Raw genomic sequence first — 21229 nt, forward strand, 5'->3', positions numbered from 1 at the left:
TGGTGCCTTCCTCACTAATTTCTCTTTTGCTAATTGCTAAAATGGAGTGAGAAGGTGGGAGTAATAGTTTCAGAAACTGCTGGATACCCATTCTCTTCCATCACTAATATGAATGTCTTTTGGCTCCGTGGGCTATGAGATTTCAGCAAGTCAAGTCATTTTTTATCTTCCCTGCGTATGCGTGCACGTAGGAACAATGTCTGTAAATCTCCAAAACATGGAGTTACAAGACTATTCCAGCACAGCAAACTCCCACGAGAATGTGATCAGACACAGGATTAAATGCATTTTGGACACAACCGCATTAATGTTAGGTAACATGAAATTGCCTGTGAACTATTGATTCATCTGAATGATATTATCCTCCTGCCTTCCTGACAGGTTATCCATTTACCCACGGCATCTTGTCAACCTGCACAACGAGGGCAGATGGCTAATGAGGGGACCTGGGCCCGAGGAGATCCTGGATGCAAGCAGAGCAGCAGGAGTTATGTTGAGCCCCTGCAAAATACTACCTCCCCCCAGCCAGAGCTGGGAGGCAAATTGTGCAGGACACAATGCGAACAGCTGCCCGACTGCCCTCTTGGCTTTGCTGTATGCAGAAGGAAAATGACATGTAAGGTACCAAAACACCCACACAGTCCCAGGCTTCAGTCTCAGGCCAGATCGCCCCAATCTCAAGGCAACTGAAATTAGTGCCTTTATTTATTATGCCTTTTCTCCCCTGAAAACGTTCCTAAGATTTTGAGGTTGCTCAGGTCGTGGCAGGTTTGTTATGCTCTACTCCTTAAATTAGCAATTACTGGGCAAGGGAATGAGTCCTGCTGGTGTCACTTCACATGGGGGAAACTGAGGCAGAGGTGTGATTTGCCTTGGTCACGCACCAGTGGCAAGGCTGAACCCAGGTTCCACTCTGCTTGGGCTGGCTGAGTGATGGGGTCAGCCTCAGTCTCCAGCTCGACTCCCTGCCCAGCTTTTGGGAGGGACCCGGGTGTTTAAATGTTAACAGCAGCTTTTTCCCACCTCCCATTAGTGTGGCTAGTCACTGCAAGCTTTGGTCTTTTTCCTAGGCAAACCTCCAGCTGCAGAAAACCTAATTTCTGTTATTGCCACGCTCATAAAGCATCCTCCTCTGCAACACATGGGGATTGCATGGCCTATATGTGACCCCTTGCCTGCCCCTTCCCTCTGCCCCAGCTCCAACCCTCTGCCTTTAAATGTTTTTCCATCAGACATGCACAAGAGCATTCTGTGGGCCCAGGTCAGGAACAAGCAAATGAGCCATGAGCTGCCTATGCAATGAGATGGAGATAAACCGTCCTTGGAGGACGCACTTCATTTGCAATGGGATAAGAGAGATTTGATGAGGTCAGGCTTACTATGGAGGGCAAAGGGGGGACAGCATCCAGATACTCCAGTAGCTGCCAGCTCAGCTTCTGTCCCTATTTGTTTTTTTTTCCTTTCCTACACAGTCACTCACCACGCTTGACATTTCCAAACCCCCGTTTTGCAAACACAAACTCATTTGCCATTCAAGGCCTGCACCACTCAGCTGATTTCCAGAGCGTGACACCCCATCCTTCAGCCCTGGTCCTACCTCCTGCCCTACCTTCCCACCGCAAGCGACAGCAAGAGGTGAGCACAGGCAGGAAAAGGGGTGGAAAATCCTGCTCTTGGAGATGATCTCAGATGGCTCCTCTCACCATTGCAAGTTTTAACGCATTTACCTTTCCAAAGATCAGACTGAGGTAGAGAAATACTGTTCATATCCGAGAAGCAAGGCTCAGACACGTGAATGGCTTTGTAGTGGGTGCACAGGGATTTGGTGTCAGATCCAAGGATTTCTCATTGAGATGCACCGAAGCTGACTTTGTCTAAGCTAGGAAAAATTTTAAACAGTCTGAGCACAACTATGGTACACATACATACCTGACCTTGCCTTGACTGCTAGACAAAGCCGGTGGGCCTAGTGCTTACAAGAGTAGTTTCACAGCTGCCTTCCCTCTCCTCATGTAGTTACTCTTCCTCATCTGCAGTGCTGGCTGGTGCTTTTGCAGGCCTTTCCAACGCAATAAGAGCAAGAGGCCATTAGGAAAATAACTCACACCTGTCAGCAGATTCTGTTTAAAGGGGTACTCCAAGCCCTGGTGCACCTTGTCCAAGCCTCCTCTGCCTGCACAAATACAGCTTCATAACCACATACTTTCAGGCAAGACCAGGGTACCTGGTGAACACAAGAGGGTGTGAATCAAAGAGATGGGTGAAAGAGCAGCTCCCTCATTACTGCCTATTCCACTGGCAATGATTTCTTCCCTTCCCTACACAGGAACAGTTGCAATAGTTGAGCAGTACTTGGCCCTCTGTCTCAGTCCAGCTCCTTCATGCCGACCAGTGCAACCTGAGGCACAGAAACCATCATCAAAAAAACCATGACAAGCCTAATTTCAGGTACACCAAATACTGGCTGTCTGAATTCCTTCCCCTCTTTCTGTGTGGTTTTTAAAGCACTAACCAAAAGTCAATATTCTGTTTCATGAGGTCTCAGAAAAAGTAGACCCTGAGGGTCTGCAGCCAATATTAATGAACTTTTACAGGAGAAAAATCCCCATGCTATGCTCAAATCACAGCAAATTCTGCAGCAGCACCAGGCAATTACAGTGTAGATTTTCTGACTTCTACTACAGGACTGCAACCACTAAATATGTGCTGTTAAATAACAACACTTAGCAATTCTATGGCACTCTATATTTTCAAAGTGCTAGGCACACATTAGCTAATTGAATACAAAGGGGTTCCCTGGGAGACAGCACTGGAGGAGTTATTAGCGGATGAAGTCACTCTTGGGTTTCTGTGCTTCGTGCAGCACTCGACCTGCATTCTCACTTTACAGCAGCAGACAAAACCTATGGAGTGACCCAAACATTTAGATCATTGGGAGAACCTGGCTAATAAAAGCCACACAGCCAAGCTCTGTAATTCACAATTTTTAAAGCCACGAGCATGGATTTTCTGGCGTCGCTAGCTGTGAGTTACGATCAGGAGACTTACAGGCTATAGTCTCCATTCCATTAGGAACATAAACCCATAAGGTACAAGCGTATTACTCAGTGCAAGCCTCTTGACTTGCACATTTGGATCGGACCTGGATCCTGACCAGGACTCGGCACCCACAGGCGCTTTCCCACCTCAGCCTGCCCGGCAATGGGGCTCCCACGATGCGGTTTCTAATGGAAATCCCGCTCCTGCCCTGCCCGTTTCACTCTGGATCTGTGCACTCTGCTCCACATCACAGCACAGCACCAGGTGAGTGTACAAAATCACTGCTGTCTCACCCCATTGGGACCCCTGTTAGGAAATTATTGTGCCCACAATACAGAGGAAACTGAGGCACAGAGCTAACAATGGCAAGTGATTAAAAACCTGATAGCACGATTCAGCCCAAGAGAGACGTGGATGAACAACATGCCTTACAGTGCAAAATATCAACATCAGCATTCACATTTAAGCATATATTTAATGAAGTATCCTCCCAAATCTGCATCTAAGTAATCCACTCCCAGGCAAAAAGAGACTGCACAAATGATGGCCAGGTCTTCCCTCACTACTGGCCCCATGGCCGCTGATCACACTTTCCCTCCCAAGTCCTGGAAGAGGTTGGAGACTTCTGCGTGGAAAGGACCAGTCAAGCAGAGGATTATTAGTGTCATAGCAGCCTGCCTGATAAGTAAATGTTTTTTAAAGTGTGGAGTTGTGAACCCCCGAGACTCCTCGGCACTGCCACGCTGTGGTCTCATTTCAGCGAGTGGCTCCTGGTAATTGCTCACCTCGCAGCAGCGAGACGGCCAGTTTGCTATTCAGCACTCTGCATCAGCTATTGAGCTCCTTCCAGCTTCATCGATTTAGCTGGTGATATTGTTCCGCATCCCATTTGTGTGCACAGAACCTCACTCTCTGACTTGATTCTTATCACATTTTTAATAACCTAGATCATCTAGGAAGCAGGGAGACAGCAACTACTACCTGTACACAGGAGGCAAGTATAAAGATGGTCCTGTTTCATTTCTAGTGACTCTAAAATCTTCCCACACAATCCTGCTCGACCTCACCCCATCCCAAGCCCTTGGAAGGAACAGGATTTGCTCAATTCATCATACGCTGACAGTAAGATGTCCCCGCCTCCATCTTCTCTCTTGCTCACATGCACACATGGTTATCTTCCTCTTTTAATTACTGCAAGGATTTTATTAGATTTTTGGATCTGCTGATGTGCAGTTTCCAAAACACCCCCTGATGCTCTCATTGCCCAGTACTTGGCAGGAGAAACTCTTGGTGCTGTTAAGCTCAGCAGGCTGCACTAACCTCATTCCCTCCAGCCCCAGCCAAGGATCCGGCCCTCTGAGGGTGGCAAAGGCTGATTTACACCAGGTGCAGGCTGGCCGTGGGTCCAGAACACACTGTACTGCTCCTTCTCTATTTTTATGCAGGATGGGAAGAAGAATACTGGGCCAAGGCTTCCATTTCTCTATTAAGCCCTTGCTCTGGCAAAGCTTCCATTTCAAGAGTATTTGGTGCTTAGAAAAGCTGTCACCCTCCAAACACAGACTTTCAATTCCCATACTGAGATTGCCTGGCAGCTTTTATGCAAGAGTCAGACCCTTAGCTAGTGCAAAGTCAGCACAGCTCTAGTGACTTCACTGCTGACATCACTGGATGCCAATGTGCATCATTATTCACCATTTTAGGGTTAACCAGACGAGATAAGTATCTCAGCTCTTGGTTCTTCAGGCAAACAAGACACTTTCCAGGGAGTCTCTCCTCAGGCCATGGGTGGCAGGACTAATACACTTAGTCTATAGGGGCAGAAGGCACCATCCTGGTCCTATTTACATTGAACAGAACCGGTGCAACTGCTCTGCAGTTACTCCAGGTTTTCACAGTTCAGGCACAAACAATACGTGGAGTCCAGGCCAAGACTCACCGAGAGAGGGAGGAGCAGAAGGAATACTCTTCCTCCAGGAACACCCAAACAAATGGCTAAAATATGGATTCCTTATAAGAAGCTTGAAAAAACTTTAGGCTCCTGTGTCACACAGGTCCCCCATAGTGCTTTTGTACTGATGGTGATCATTAACAGCAGTAGGAGTACAAGAAGGAAGAAAAACATGCAAATCAACAAAGCACACAAAACACAGATTAAAGTGAATGACTTTCCCAGGGGACTGGTGGTACCTCCCATCCTCCTCTGCCAGAGAGGCACGCCAGGGACCACCACACTACCAGCCTTGTGCATGGCTGTGTGCTCATTACCTGACCGGGACATTTGGTCCCTGCAACCGTCAGTTCTTCACAATCTGCCACCAGTGACCAATTTTTCCCCTGAGATCACTGGACCTCCTCTGTTAGATGTAACAGCGGAGAACATACCTGCCTTTGCCTCCTCTGGATCCTGTCGCCCTCAGGGCTGAGCTGCCGAGTCTGTTAATCATTCCTCAGCTTCTCTAAGAACACATTTATTTATTTACTCAAGTGGACAATATTATGTTAAGTGCTTCATGGTTTTCTTGAAAGGCTCAGTTTAGTTATAAACTATTGATAGAGTCAATAAGTTTATAATGGGCCACATGTAAAAATCAATTTCTCTGGAAGAAAAAAAAGTCATCACAGCCACAAATTGTGGCCTTTTGAGTAGGTAAGCGGATGTGGGAGATCAACCCAAGGCACTGTTATTCAGCCATTCATGTAAAGAGGAACTGTGATCTCAACACTGTGATCTCTGTCCATATATAATCTGGTTGCTCTTAAAAAGTTGACGCATCACAAAAGCACTGGTGTGCCATAGGCTAGTAAGGATGGGTCTTTTACTTCCTCATGCAAGGGGAGATATTAAATTGTGGAGGCTGTTCTTCAAAACAAGAACACTTTAGGAAAATACATTGCCCACATGCTTAGTGAAAGCAATTTACTTTGACTTCTCTGCAGGGAGCCTAAGGTTTGAGGAGTGACAAATCCTCAAAGAGCAAAGAGGTCAAGTGCTAATGTTGGGACCTGAAAAGCACAGCTCTTGGAAAACAAGGGGTAGAATGTCTAAGAGACAAATAGGACAAGACAGCATGAGGGCAGAGGAAAAGAGAGAGGTTTGCTCTCACACCAGAGGGCCTGGGCTGTATCTGAAGGAATGATTTACTCAACAGCTGGAAATCAAGCACAGAATGGACTCTGAACAAGGCATAAAAAAGACCCAGACAGGTAAGTTAGCTCAGGCAGCAAAATACAGGGAGGTACAGTTATTGCTTCGTCTAAATCCTCCTTTTCTCATGCTAACTAGAACGAGGAGAAATTGCTTTGGCATCCTTGCAAAAACCTGATTTGTTTGCCCTGCTACCACATGCCACTGAAAACACAAACCATAAATCCGGAGAATGATTGGGGCTCTACAAAAAGGTTTGCATCAGCTACGGGGAATCAGGAAGTCTGGCTGGACTGGAAGGTAAAATTTGTCAAAGCATTACAAGAGTCCACTTTCTTCACTTGTGCAAGGGAGAGCAGGGTGCCTGTGGCCAGCAGACCTGGTGCAGCGTGGCCTGTGCTGGAGCTCACGCTACAGAACCAGACACAGAAAGAGGTCATTTCACCAAGAGAAGGTCATTTCACAAAGCAGGACTAAAAACCCAAGCTCCACAGACCTGGTCATATACTAAGCTGTAGCCCACTTTCCCTCTGCTTTGCTTTACATCATTCCCTCCTTCCAAAGGATGCTACTGCAATGACAAGCTACCGCTGAAACGTGTGATGCTGTCTGGGTGACCCGGACACTAATTTCCCCTCCAGTTCCAACATGGCATCCAGAGTGACAATTCAGCTTTGAAAACCTCATCCTATATGAAGACCAACCTCTTTAAAAATCACTAAACAAAGAAGAAAAAACAGAAAACAAAAAACCAAACCAGAACTGATTTATCTGGTCTCTGGAAATTGAATACAGCAGCTGTTTTATCAGCAACAACACCTCCGCACAATATTGGAGAACAAAACTGCATCCAGTGAATAGACTGTCTGACTCAAGGCACTAGTAAAACTCCTTTACACCTTCCTTCTTACAGTAATAATTTTAATGGTTTCAATTATTTCCATCCAATCTCCTTGACAAATGTTTTTAAATTTAAACCCAGCCTGAGGTCCATACATTATAGCAAAATAAAAAAAAATAATAATAATTAAAAAAAAAAGAGAGAAAAAAAAAAAAAAAGACAAAACCAACAAGAAGCTACGCTAAAAGAATTAACTGAATTAACTGTAGTATGGGATTTTGGAGGCATCCAAGTTCCTTCCTGCCCTGCACTGCTGATTTCAAGGATTTCCAGCACTAGGATGGACATTTTTTTCAATGCCCAACAGCCTGCTTGAAATAGCATTGTTATTACTATTATTATTATTATGGAGCACAGCATCAGCCCCTCGCACAGTCATAAGCTGTGTGGATACGCAGAAACCCTGTGCCCTGCCAGGGTGTGGGGAAAGGCTGACGAGCAGCTCTGAGCTCATCTCAGCCCCGCACAAACCAAAGCGCAGGGAGCTGGGTCAGCGGTTGCCATTAATCATCAGGAAATTTGAGCCCTCCCAGAAGGGCAAGACCCAGAGCAAGGGAGTTTGTCACCATGTGGAGGTGCCATGAAGAAACTTCGGTCAAATTGAGATTTTCTGCAAGGGACAGAAGGGTGCTCAGTTGCCACAAGTACCCTGTACACAGATGATGGACGTGGGGAAGAGAAATGCAACAGACCTGCTCTGCTCTGTGAGTTCCATTAGGACTCCTGGAAAATTTGTTGAGCTTCTGTTGCTGACAAAAAGGGTCCCTTGAGCTGGCTGAAGGAGGCTGATAATGAATTTGCACGCAGTAAATTAGCCTGTGGATATTTTTACATCAGGCTGCTCGCCTCGGCTCCGATGGAAATGCACTGGGGGCCGAGGACTTCCTCCTCATTTGCTCCCGCAATCTCCTGCCAAAGGCTGGCATCTGCTTTCCCGCGCCACTCTGCCTCCCCGTTGAACGGCGGGGAGAGCAATGCTGACGCTATCTGCAGTCATCAGGCTGGCTACCGAGGAGCACTCACCCCCGGATCGCTCCACCGTGGACCGGCGCCAGGCGACTTGCAGCAACTTGCCTCCATCTAACGCTCCGCAGAGAGAGGAGCTGCGACACACAACTAGCTGTCGGCTGGGATGTGCTTATTAAATAAAATTAATGCTAGAAGACAGAAACAGAATTCCCCTCTAGTGCCGCAGGGCAGGTGTTTAATTCAGCATTTTATCCCCTTCCTCTTCTTTTTTTGCCTGAAATATTTTTCCATCTCCGAGCAGCTTAATGCTATACAGACTGTCTATTCCTCTTCTGATGCATTCTCCCTCCATTTAAAGCCATCTTTCTGCTTACTCCCCTTGACAAAAGTTCACTATGATTTTTTCTTTTCTATTAGGCAGTGATTGCAAAACCTCAGAGGGTTCATTAGGAGCTTGATAATCCCTCCAGATTTATTAGTCTAAATTGCTCACTCCCATCTCTCATCCCCATTTAAATATTACTAATTTCCTTAAACATCTCTTCCATCTGCCCAGGTTTTGCCCGATGTCACCTTTCTTTAATGGTCCCTGCCAAAAATCCAGTCAGTTCTGCTGAGAGTGGGTCTTTTGGACAAAGTGGTAAAATAACCTGGGTAAATAGATTAATATCCTGTGAGAGTGAATGGCAACAAAATTCATTTCTTTCTCACCTGCCTTAACTGCATTACACTAGACGAATGGGTTTCAAAGACAAATTTCACCTCTTTGACCTCGAGCAAATGCTTAATCACACCCATGCTCAAAACCAGTCTGGTGGTGGTGGTAGCAGTGGGAAGCTTACCCTTTATAGCTATTTCTGTTGTCTGAGCACCATCCAGGAACACGGACTCCACTGTGCTGGTGATGTGCAAATAGAAATCCCTTACTATGTGCATAGTCCCAGTCCATGGGGTGCACAGCAGCTGCCAGGACTGGGGAGGGCAAGTGGAACAAGAAACAGTTGTTGGGACTGGAGGGCAACAGGAAAACTACTTGATACAACTGGGAAATGACTGGAATGGTTTAGCACTGTGAGCAGGATCTGATGGGGCTGACCACTGTCCCTTACTAGCTCTACCAGCAGTACCAGCACAGCAACACTCTGACTTGGTGATGGCACAGGGGTTGAGAAATCACAAAGCAGCAGCCACTGCCTCAAAACAAGTGGCCTTCACCTCCCGGGGGTGCAGCTCTTCCCTCAGTGTCCATCACCAGGTGATCCCCTCCAGGTACAGCCCTTCCCTTCGCCTGCCTGCCCAGTGCCGACTGTTTGTGTGGGGATCCGCAGGAGCAGTGAGGATTGTTCTTGCTGGACTGTTATTGAGCAAGGTTAGGACCTATGGATCAAGCACTAAGCAGGAATCAGAATCCTATTAGTTCAGGTAGGAAGCTTGTGGCTTTTTCTTGCTTTTTCTTTTTGCACTTTTTTTCCTGACATCTCCTTTCCCTATCCCTTTTCCAATCTCTGTCCCAATTGCTCTCTTGGCTTTCAACCCCTCCATTTCACTCCCTCCCCCTCCTCCTCTCCACTCCAGCTCTCCTGCCTACACATTTGGCTCCATCCGTTCCCGTCTGTCTCCCACCCAAACAGAAAGCGTGATTCAGCTCTTGGCTTTCCTGGCACACGCACACCCTGGCATAAATATTAATAGAAATTAGAGAATATGAGTATCATTTGAGGTTGGAAGGCACCTCCACTTAATCATCCAGCCCATCCTGCCGCACTCAGGTTTCCATCATCCCCACACCAGCATTAGTAGGTAAGTATCTGGTCTCCCCGGCAGCAGCATTTCCCCTACACCACTTGGCAGCCTGTTCAAGAGCCTTGTAGCTGCTGCAGCAAGAGAAGTTTCTCTGATGTTTATTTTGGGTTTCCCCCTGCTGCTGCCTAAGCCCATTACTCCTTGTTTAGCACAGTACTCAGGGATTTAACTGCACGAACCCCCCATTAATGTTATTAGTAGCTATAAAGCCAAATCACCAAGGGCCATGCTGAAGATATACCCTGCTCTGCCTCTCAACATTTATGGTATCATCCTTCCTTTGTCTTACACAGCTGCTCTCAGAGGCGCAGCAGAAAAGCACGGGGCCACGGTGCCCTCGGCATGCCTGCCCCAGTGCAGCCTGACCTTCTCCCAGCACAAGGAACGGGCTTGGGGGCTGACACCTCCAGCATAACCCTCCCGAGCCCTCGGGTCAGGAACCACCCATCTGCCAGCACTTCCCAAAAGACCTGCACAACCCATCTCATCGCACCGGCTCCAGCCACAGTGTCGACAAACCCTGCCATTGGCAGCTGCACGGGATTGATCGGTGCTACTGGGCATCTGCTGGCTTTCACCTCCCAAAGCCCAGGGCAAGACTTCCCCAAGACTGATGCTCAGGTTTGCAGGGGGACACCCCTCCTTGCCTCCCTCCCCCTCTGCCATGAATCCCCTGCTCCACAAGCATGTGGCTCTTTCCCAATGCTCCCACAGGCCGGGGAGATCAGCTCCCATTAACATGACTCTACACGCACACGGGAGAAAAGCCGAGAAAAAAGTCTTACCAGATTAGTGAAGATATACGTGTAATAGGCAGACGCCATTCCCAGTTCAGCTGCCTGTGAAGGAGAGGAAAGGAGATTAGACCAGAGCCTGACAATCTTCAATCTCCACTCCAGCAAGGCAGAGACTGGGCCACATTTGCTTTTTCATCCTTATCGCTCTGTGCAAGCACGGCTGTCTTCCTGCAGGCAGGGAATGGTGGGACACAGAAACACAATTTGACCTGTGAAATTAAAGTCTGGTGAACCAATTTTTCAGCGGGACTGAGCCTACCTCTGAGGTCTCCTCTGCAACAGCACTGACAAAGCACCTGCACAGGGGCTGCTTGGCAGAGAGAAACCACCCAACACTGCGCGAGCTGTCACTCTGGACACCTGTGACCACCCCTGCTCCCTCTGCAGCACGGTGAAAGATGACATTCAGGGATTTCTGCAGGCAGCCTCATCCTATGGGTGTACCGAGTCAAGGACAACCTGGAAGGAAAACATCCACTGGAAGCAAAAGCTTTTGTACCCGCCCAACAGCAAGGGCCAGTATGGACCCTGGCAAGGCCAGGTGGGGTCCTGCAGCCCCAGCCCGAGGCCTCCAGAGCCCCTTGGGATGAGGGGTTCCTCGGGTGTACTGTGTGTTTGGAGGTTGGCTGGCATTTGCTGCTTTGGAAATGGATGCTGCTTTCCTCCTGTTCAACTATCAACATCTTTCTGAACATAGTGAGGGAAAGCAGCAGTTAAGAGAACTCAGGGCTTGTCCCCTTTCACCATAAACACCACAATGCAGAGAGCAAGGCAAAAAGCTCTTCTGGAGTTACAGAAAAAGGGCAGCCATCCCAGTGGTGGTTTTCCCATGTATCAGTCAGATTTGGGCTCCAGTACCGCCAATTAATTAGCATGAGTGAAATGTAGTATCTCAGCCTGTTCTCCAGAATTTAGACAGGGTCGCAATGGCCACAGAAATAGAAAAAAGAGGGTAAAAGTGTATGGAGATGCAGAGAGGACATGGGTTTTCCCATGGGATGATCTGTTGTAGAAATCACAGACCAGACCATTGAAATCCTTTTCCAAAATTCAAAATTCTCGTAAACAAGGAGTTGTTTGTGGGAACAGATGCTAAAGAAAGTGGGGGATTACTCTGCAGATCCTCCTGAAAGCCTATGTTTCCCTGCCAAGCGCAGCTGGTCTCAAATCATGCTTCCGGGCCTTGGCAAAGAGGTTTTCCCATCACCCCAGACCACACAGAGGAGCTGGAGGCAGTGAAGGAAGGACCAAAGGGAGCACCTCCTTACTTGGTTTTAGTCCCTGTCCATCTCCCCCCAAAGCTGGAGGATGGTGACAACAGAAAGTGAGTGAAGGAGAGATAGGAGGAGGTGGCTCAGATTGCACCTCTCCCCATTCCTGCCCATTCTTTACCTATTTCTGTGCAAGACCAAGGCCGACACCATTGCACTGGGAGCAGACATGGGCAGTAAGGAAAGCTTTGGATGCACACACAGGACAGACGGTGGCTTAGGTGTGGCTGTGTCCAGCCATTTGGTTGCATGTTGTCAGTCTGTCCCTTGCACATGTGGCAAAAGGGACACAGCAACGTCATTTGACCGAACAAGCATCACAACTCCAGAGGAGGCTGCCTTTCAGCCAGCTCTTCAGACAGCTGCCTCATTTTTAAGTGCCTACGCAATAAAATCTGGCACCCATTTCCCTCCCTTTTCCCTTCCTGGGGACAGCGATAATGTCAGCAGTCCCTCTGACCCCCTTTGAAGTCTGTGCATTTGATTTCAAGGGCAGAAAATCAAAGCGAGCAACAAAGTGCTTCCTGCAAGCATCGCTCCCATCCATTTAACATGCCTGCCGGCAGGTGGGCAGCCAAGACAGGCTGGTAATCAAGGAAGCAACCATGTGTCTCCAGACCATATGTGGAGGGCAAGAGATGAGAAATTGCTATTTCTCTCATTGTCCGAGACCAGGACTGGTTTCCCAAGACAGGTATGACACAAGGCACTTTCAAACCAAGTGGATTTTTCTTGCTTTTGGTGACCTGTGGGCAGAGGCCAAGTATGTACCTACCTGCTCACCACAACCTCACTCCCTACTCTGGTTGCACCTCTATAAAAAAAATACTTTCCAGCTTCCCAAGGTGCAAGAAGTTGCCAGATCACAAGCTCATTATTTATTACCTTCCATTCCTACAACCCTCTAGCCAGGAAGTCTACATTAGGTTTTACTGAACTGCTGAAAAATCGTGGCAATCTCTGACATCTTTATCAGTCATGGCAGAAGGATGCTCGAGCCGGGAAGGGAGACCGCGGGTGCCTGAAGAGTGCCGCTGTGTGCCTGTGGGAAGTCACTATAGCAACAGAGGAGGGGGACAGCCCTCAGCAGCCAGGCAGCATGGAACAGGGACCAGGAGGGAAAAAAAAAAAAAAGAAAAAAATGAAAAAAACACCCACAACCTCCTTGCACAGAATGGACCCAACACCCCCCCCCCCCCCCCCCCCCCCAAACCTGCCTATTTAGAAATGCAAAATTGCAAGCAGTGGAATAAAAATCTCTCGGGGAGTGAGGGGTGGGTGGGGCATAATAAAAACAGTTCTGATGGTTTATGCTGACTGGAATCAGGGATAAATCTGATACAGTCAAGGTCTCTGAATAGGTGACTCCCTGATACTGCAGCCAGGACACCATGTGTAATGACTGCACCAACAGTGAAGTGGGGACCCCACTGCTTGGATCCTGCCTCCATTCCAGAAAGTACTTCTTGTTCCTTCCAGGATGTGGGGAAACTCCACAACTTTATTCTCCATCTGGAGTCACTGCTCAATTTTGAAGTAGACTATCAAAACAAATGCTAAAAACTGCAGCAAGAGACCATTTAAAAATAAACATGATTAAAATAAAATCTCGGTTAATAAGACAATAAAAAAAGGAAGCAGAAAGTTAGAAATGTATTTGGAGAAAAAAAAAAAGAAAAAACTATTGCACTGACTGACTAATTTCAGAGCACCAAGCAGCCCTCCACGACTGTTTGATGGTAACAGGAGCCACAAGCACACACCCCTTCTAGGAAGCAAATATATCAGCTCAGAGCAATGAAATCATTGCTTCTATAGATACAGTCCTGAAAAGAGAGAGCAAATTATTTTCCCCAGAAACTCCGTCAGTGGCAATTCCCCTCTCAGCAGAGACCATTTCCAGGGTTGCTGCAGGAATTTTTACACTCCATTATCATACAACACCTGCATGTGCATGCTCATGTACTGCACGCAGCATCTCATTCAGTGGAAGCAGCAGCATTTACAGCTGTGATGCTTAACAGACACTTACCTTCTGCAAAATGGTATGAGACATGGAAGCATTGGCATGTACAATGATGGTAGCTGTTTTGTCATCTCGGATCTCTTTTAGGAGAGGGGTAGGATCCCGGCTGTCGTCTAGCATCCGGACTGAGAGAGTGTCCTTGGAAATGAGGAACTGCCGAAGCAACTTCTCTAGGTTTAAGAGGCCTTCAAATAAAAGGGAGAAAAAAATAGATGCTTTTAAATTTTGTGCTTCGTTCAAAAAGCACTTCTCCCATGGCCCATAGTCACCCCTGGTAGGAAGCAGTCCTGCAGTTCTGCCTCTGTGCGCTGCAAAGGAAAGGGTTTGGGGCCACAGCACAGGCTCGCTGCTTGGGCCAGCAAGGAATGGGAAACCACGGAGCTACTCCAGCTGTTCTCCAGTCAAAAAGCAGCCCCAAAGGCCTCTTGCAAAGAGATAAAATTGCTGATACAAATTCGCTCAGGACTCCAGAGTCCAGACAAGTTCTCCGTTATACTACTGCATGCAAGATGGTTCTGGTTATCACCGTTTGCTGGAGATGATGCCTCCTCCTAAGCCTTTCTACTACTAGCACCCAAACTAAGTGCCCTGCAAGGCACAACTTGATATGCTTTGGAGATCTCGGAGCACTGTGATAGGGATCTGCTGTCTTCCAAGGGTATGAGTCCCTGGGAATGGAAAGCTCTGCTGAGTCAGATGAAGCAGAGACCATTGCAAAACCACAACATTAGGTCTACATAAAAAAATTGTGAAAAAAATGGTGAATGTGGTCCTAGCACAGTGCAGAATTACTTGTGGACTGGGGATTCCCAGAGCAACACAGAAGCCAATAATAAAAACATCAAAAAATCCAGCATATTTGGTGCTTTATGGGGAAATTAGAGAGTAAAGTAAGACAGTGTTTGCAGTCCAGTGGCTCCATCACCGAGCAAGGTCTCTGGAGATGCACCTTCCACCTCCAGGTCAAAGCTGCCCTCCCTCTTTCTGCCTTGTCATCCACATTTCTGCCTCCCCCATGCCTCCACTGAGCCCTCCGAGTGCCCCAGCACAGCACAGCCCTCTGCCTCCTCGGGCAGCATCTGGACGTGACCAGCCACAGGCAAGAGCCAGGACTCTGGCTACCTCAGCACTCCCCATGCAGTCTGCAGGACCGGGCTCTCCCTTCAGACAGGAGCTGAAGGTTAGAAGTAATAATTAGTGAACACCCACATGGATGAGTCCCGACTTCCCTCGACTTGTGCCCTATTGCCTTCGGCACTTCGGATTGAAGTTTCTTCCTGCAGCTAGGTCATTGCAAGGGTTCCTTCCAACACAGCTTCCTTGATGTCTAATAAGACGTCAGAGCTCCTGCTGCAGCTTTTCTTAGTCAAGAAAGCATATTTGATAGAGTCTGTCTCTTCTACCCAGCTGCTGAGTTTCATTAGGAAATAACCTCCTGCCAAGTTTGATTGACTAGAGGGACCACCAGATGTAATCATTAGCAAGACACAGACAGCTAGCACGGTCACACATCCTGTCCCTACAGAAAGACAATCGGAAAAGAAGGGAGAAAGCTGAACTGAAGGAAACTGAAAAGAGCAGAACTAGCAGCAGAATCATGTCCCAGCTGGCAGAGGGGCAAAACCCATCCTTAAGTCAGAGCTCTACTCTTAACCTAACCGTACTTTTGACTGCATGAAACTGCTCATTCAGAAGGTCAGGGGCCAGGAAAGCGATACAATGCAATGTGATTAGCGTTAGCGCTGCTGTCAAGGACTCCCAGCACTTCACAAAGGCAACAAAGCAGTGCAATAAAAGGGATACATCCAAGATGAGGAGCCTCTCATTCACAGCAAGAGTTTTCCAGCAGGCTAAGTTTGCACTGAGCTCTTTACAATGCATTTGCCTCTTACTTTTTCTCTGAGTACAGGTAGGAACTCAGCAAGGGACTACAAAAACAGCTATGGCTAGGACTTCTCTAGACCACACCAGCTTCTTTTTCTTTCTCAATAGCCAGTGAATTCACTCTGTGTACAGGACACATGGACTAGACCTCACCTGAAAACTTTTTGTGTGCTAGCTCTAGTGAACTGTAAGTTTTACCTAAACCCTCCATTTGATCCTTACAAGGTTTATTTTCACCATATTCCACATCTGCAAGGGACTGGACAGGCTGCTGCAAGTAACAGTCCCGAGAATACCAAGTTTACATCTCATCCCAGGAAAATCTGCAGCTACAAAGTTAAGGATTCTAAGAGCACTTTACTAACTTTCTAAAAGTCCTGCATTAAAAAAAAAAAAAAAAAAAAGACATGGGAACTTACCCTTTATTTACACAATTATTTAAATTTCATGGCATTTAACACTGTACACTGTAAGAAGTGGATGTTGAGGGGGAGGGGAGGCAGCACTAGGTGCAGCTCCCCAGGCACTCACTACCAAACCCACACCCAATTTAAGTCAGCGGTGAGGACTGAGCACACCGGTGACGGATGCCAGGACCCACTGGCACTACCGCCCACGGACTGAAGTCTCAGGACTATCACTGAACATAAAATACTTCTGCCCTTGGAGAGCGTTCCCAGGCAAACGTCCCGGCGAAGCTGGGGCTGGCAGCAGGGAGTACCTGCACCGCAGTCAGGACAGAGTTCTGCCAGAGATCGCAGCCCCACGGCGCTCAGCTTTGGACAGACTTGAAGGAAAAGGGAAAGCTGCGCTACTCTGCATGGTGGGAGAAGCCCAGATTTATACCATGACGTGACTTTCAAGGGGACAGTAATTCACGGAAAGGTATGGGTGTCTGGAGGGAAATCTTCAGCCATTCCCTTTGGAAATGCACCCTTCCTATTTAATTTCCTGCAGAACTAAAATTAGATCCTGCTCCTTAACGCCGAAGGTTGTATATCTCAGCAGTAAGTTAATCTTGCAAACTGGATAGCATCCCTCTGCCAACTACTATGAGTTTGTGATTCATGTCAGACCCTCAGCTTCCTCTTCATTTTTCTCTTTGCTGACTACATCTGCACCTCTGTTGCCACCTTCTCCTCCAGCCCACAGCTCCCCAGGGTACGAGCCCAGGTCAGACAGCCGCCCTGGCCTCTGTGGGGAGGAAGGCAGAGCCCAGCTGCTAAATTTGTAAAGCACATCAAGCACAGAGAGGAGGAAGTGGGACCAGGCTAAAAAAGAAGCATTTGATCTCCTCGTCTGGCTTGAGGAAATTATTATTTTCAGCACGCTATATTCTACCTGCAGGCTCATCAGGCCTCCTGCTTGCAGCTCCTCTTGCCATGTGGAGGGAAGTCACTATTATCTGAAGAGATTCCCCTTTGTTTGATGATGAGACACTGCTGCTAACAGACCAGCACTTCAGAAGGGTGCTCTGCAAGCTGAACATGAGGAAGGGCTTGCAGACCCTTCCTGGCAACTTTGAAGTACTAAAGTGAAGATCACGGTGCACAGAGAGGCTGTTTGAACAGTCAGTCCTATGGGGACCATAGGTACACGCCAAACCACACAGGTCAGTGGTTCAAGATGTCCAGTGGGAAGTCCTGACCTTGCTTATTTTATTTTTCCTTTTCTTATGCAAACACTTGGAGCTGGCAGAAGTAGCCCACCCCCAAGCTCTCTGCAGATCTGGTCTCCCCTCCAGAATACCTGGCCCACCTCACAGCCCAATGCCAGGGAATGCCCCTCGGAAGCAGGGAAGGCATGATCTAGAGGTCTTTGTGGATTCCCACATCCCTGTACATTGCTTTTGCCCCCGAGGCTGCTGGGGAGAAGGAGACAGGCTCCTCCTCTCCGAGCTCTGCCCACCAAGGCCCAGGGGACCTGCAATTCCAGTTCTGGTTGCACCAGGTTTGTGCTGGTGCAATCCTTGACCCTGACAATTGGGAAGAGGAATGGTGATTCCCATCATACAACCTTGCCCTTACACCTAACAGCACTGCTTCAAACATTGGCCTGCGGCCCTAGGGCATGCAAAAGCTTTTTGATCTCACTGTCCTGGTCTCCCTTCCTAAGCACTGGGTGTTATCTCCTCCCTCTGACAATCAGTTTACAGTGTACCTCCTATGAAGCCTACACATCCCTGCACTTGTCTGTGGTTGCCTTTGCAGGTTAAGGTTTATGTGGAATCACACAAAGCCTTCCACGTTAGGACTCCGGAGCAATTCACAATCTCGCTAATTATTCCACACCACAGAGAAACTGAGTCACATACCCTTATTCTATTCACCATTGCATTACACTTAGGCTGGCCTGAGTTCATTGACTTTGAGGGTCATTGTCTGCTTCTGACAGAAAAAACTACAATTAGTCCCCAGAGGAAGGATGTGGCTCCTTACAGTGGTAGTCTGAGCCTGACAGGATAGGACCCAGGGGTCCCATCACACAGCCTTGTATTTAAACCAAAACATCTATGACTTTCCCTCCTGGGATCTAAATAATAACATCCCTCAAAACAGCATTTCCTCACTGATGAGCAGATAGCTCATATGCTCTCCTTATCTGCCTCCAGGGAACCTTACGAAAGCCCAAAGTGTCTTGAGTTAGTTGTTTAAGGAGCATGCTTAGGAGCCCTGCTTGTCCTAAGGGAAAATGAGGTCTTGTGCTACTACATGAAGCTGGATTATGACTTTTCTGCACTCTGTTATAGTCAGAGTGTGTTGTGCTTCAAGCCTAGCCTAAGGTCCTTAGTGAGCACAAAGAGCAGGATGCATGAAAGACACCCATCTGCCTGCTTCCCTGGGTCTGGGAAGGACTCGGGTTGCACAGCACATCCTAAATATTGAGTTATCCAGGAATACCAGAGCAAAATAAACTGAATTGATTCAATTAAAGGGGTGTTATTTTAATGTGAGCTATTTGGTTCCCAAGGTCTTGATCCAGTTAAATGAAGAATCATATTAATACCAGACTGCATTCAATGGGAGGCACCCATTAGCATGAAGCTGGAGGGAAAGGCAGGAGTGCATGGCGGTGTGCTCTCTGCCTGGCAGTAGCATGAGGACAGAGCTGGGAGCAAGCTGCACAGCAGGTGAGAAAACCTAATTATGTTTTCTTCTTTTTTTCTTTTTTTTTTTTTTTTTTTCCCCTCCCCTTTTTGCTTAAGGTTAAGGTTAGACAATGAAAATTTCCAGCACTAGAAGTAATGTAGGAGACCATTTGCATTATTTTAATTGCATAATTTCAGGTCAGGTCCTCTGCTGGGGTAAATCTGAGCACACTTACTGAAGGCAATTTACTGACTGACATCAGCTGAGGATGTGGTCTCCTCAGAGTACATAAAGCAAAAAGAAAAGGCAAAGGCACTTTTACTCTTTCTGTCCTTGTGCAGGAGTCTGCCACAACACTGCATCACTTGCACAGCTGGTGGTGTGAAGTTTGCCCAGGGCGAGCTGGAAAGGATGTTGTCTTTCCTTCATACCTGGCCGCCCAGTCAGGGACTGCTAAGCTCCTGCCAGTATCCCCAAAGCTCATACGGGATCCACGTGCTTTTTCAAAGCCCCTCTTTTAGGCTTGTTTGTATGGTAAACTCTAACACTAACACATCTGGCTACGGGACATTAAAAGCAAAATTGGTGTGGCTACTACATACCAGCTACCTATCTACACGCTGACCTTAAAAAGCACAGGACACCCCTTACTTTAACCACTGTGATGCAGAGCCTGCTCCTGCCATGTTAGGAGACTTATGCAGAGATGAATATGGTCTTGCCAAGGTGAATGCTCCAGCATCCAGAGGCACAATTACCAGCAGATGTATGGCTGCAGAGACCAAGAGGGTGTGCAGTGTATAGACTACTAATCAAGTCCTGCTTTTAGGCCACAAACTGCACGTGGGTTTGGGAAAGACATATTTCAAAAAGCTTCACTTGCCTAAAATAATCTCCAGAAACAAGACTAAGCCTTTTTTTTTATTATTATTTCAAAAACCCATCTGTGCAAGCAAAACACTCTTCAGACTGTCAAACAGAAGGCAAGCAAGTCTCTCCCCATCCCCTTTCCTCCTCTCACATGCGCCGCAAACACCCCCACGGGGCAACAGGGTGGAAATCCCGGCCCCGCAGGTCTCCGCTGTTTCGGGCTGCTCTGCCCGAGTGCCCGACTGCTGCCAACAGAAGGGACCCTGCCACCACAGCGAGCCAAGACAAGCACCCTGGGACACAACAGCGAGGCAGCTCTCGCCTGCTGCCCAGAGACCTTTTCCAACAGGCACCAAACACGCAGAAGGGGACAGAAGAGAAGGCACCAGGAGAAGAGGGGCAGACAAACCCAGCCTGGTAAGGACTTACATTCAGCTTTGGCACAGATGAGGCAGGCGGTGGTGCAGTTAAAGAAATTCAGGATTCCTGCCACGGCTACGCTGATATCGGTGTTGCTGGGATGGAGGTTGAGGGTGGTGAACCGCTGGAGCTGCAGCTTCAGGAACTCCTCTGGCGCCACTTTGAAGTGAGGAACCTAAGTGGGGAGAAGGGGAAAGAAAACACAATTAAAGAGGAAAAAAGAAATAAAAACAAGTAAATCTACCATAAAGGACCTTTGGTGTGAAATGCACAGCAGGCGGAAAGTGAAATATCCCAATAAAACTGCAGAAGCATCACTGGAGTGAAGAGAGAAGGGTGGGACTTGTGCAATAGCAGAGGAAAATAATTATCACAGCAACAAGAAGCCATGGGAAGGAGTGGATCAGGAAAAGTCTTGCTGAGCCACTCAGAGAAAGGCAACAGGGGCTGTGATTACAGCACAGGAAACCATTCCGGATGAGTTCAAACTAATTAGCTTGGGCACTAATTGTAGCTGGGCCCACACTTCATTTGGGGCTTGCTGCCTGGGTAAATAAGGAGGATGCTTTGCAGACAGGGAGTTACACAGCCCGTGGTGGAGATCCACAGACCTTTTCTGTGTGCTAGATGGATGAAGTGCTGCAAATCCACCTCTGCCTGCAGTACCGATGTGTCATCAGGTAATTAGGAGAGATGAAGGGGAATAACAAGATGACCCTGTGCTGGCAAGGCTCAGGAGAGAGAGGAACAGGTGCAGCAGCCAGAAGCTTTGGGCTTTTTTGATCGGCGGAGAAGTAACAGGTAGCCATATGGCGGGCAAGCTCCAACGGGACTGTCACCACGAGTCCTAATAATGCTGTGCTTGCCATTAATACAGCGGAGCAGGAGGCAGGAGCGGGATGCCTGTTTCCCAGGGAATTCAGGGAAGAAGAAGCAGGGAAGCCACGGGTGGTGGGGGGGGAACACACAGACAGGACAGCCCGAGGGCTCCCTCCAAGGCAGCTCTGCTGCA

The 21229-nt window shown here is 47.9% G+C and overlaps 1 protein-coding gene across 6 annotated transcripts in view; it reads right to left on the reverse strand.

Annotated features, from left to right (window-relative positions):
* GRIK4 (glutamate ionotropic receptor kainate type subunit 4) overlaps nucleotides 1–21229 on the reverse strand; it is a 210591-nt gene that overhangs the window by 48440 nt on the left and 140922 nt on the right. For all 6 annotated transcript variants that reach the window (XR_006166055.1, XM_042800563.1, XM_042800565.1 and 3 more), the window contains 3 exons: nucleotides 20227–20392; nucleotides 13961–14139; nucleotides 10646–10699 (listed from right to left, as the gene is read on the reverse strand). Coding sequence is in view for 5 of the 6 variants with exons in the window: in XM_042800563.1 (XP_042656497.1) it covers nucleotides 10646–10699; nucleotides 13961–14139; nucleotides 20227–20392 (399 nt within the window). In the remaining variant the exon portion in view is untranslated. The remainder of the gene's footprint in view (nucleotides 1–10645; nucleotides 10700–13960; nucleotides 14140–20226; nucleotides 20393–21229) is intronic.

Source organism: Tyto alba, unplaced genomic scaffold, assembly GCF_018691265.1.
Source record: "Tyto alba isolate M040663 unplaced genomic scaffold, T.alba_DEE_v4.0 Super-Scaffold_32, whole genome shotgun sequence".
NCBI lineage: Eukaryota > Metazoa > Chordata > Aves > Strigiformes > Tytonidae > Tyto > Tyto alba.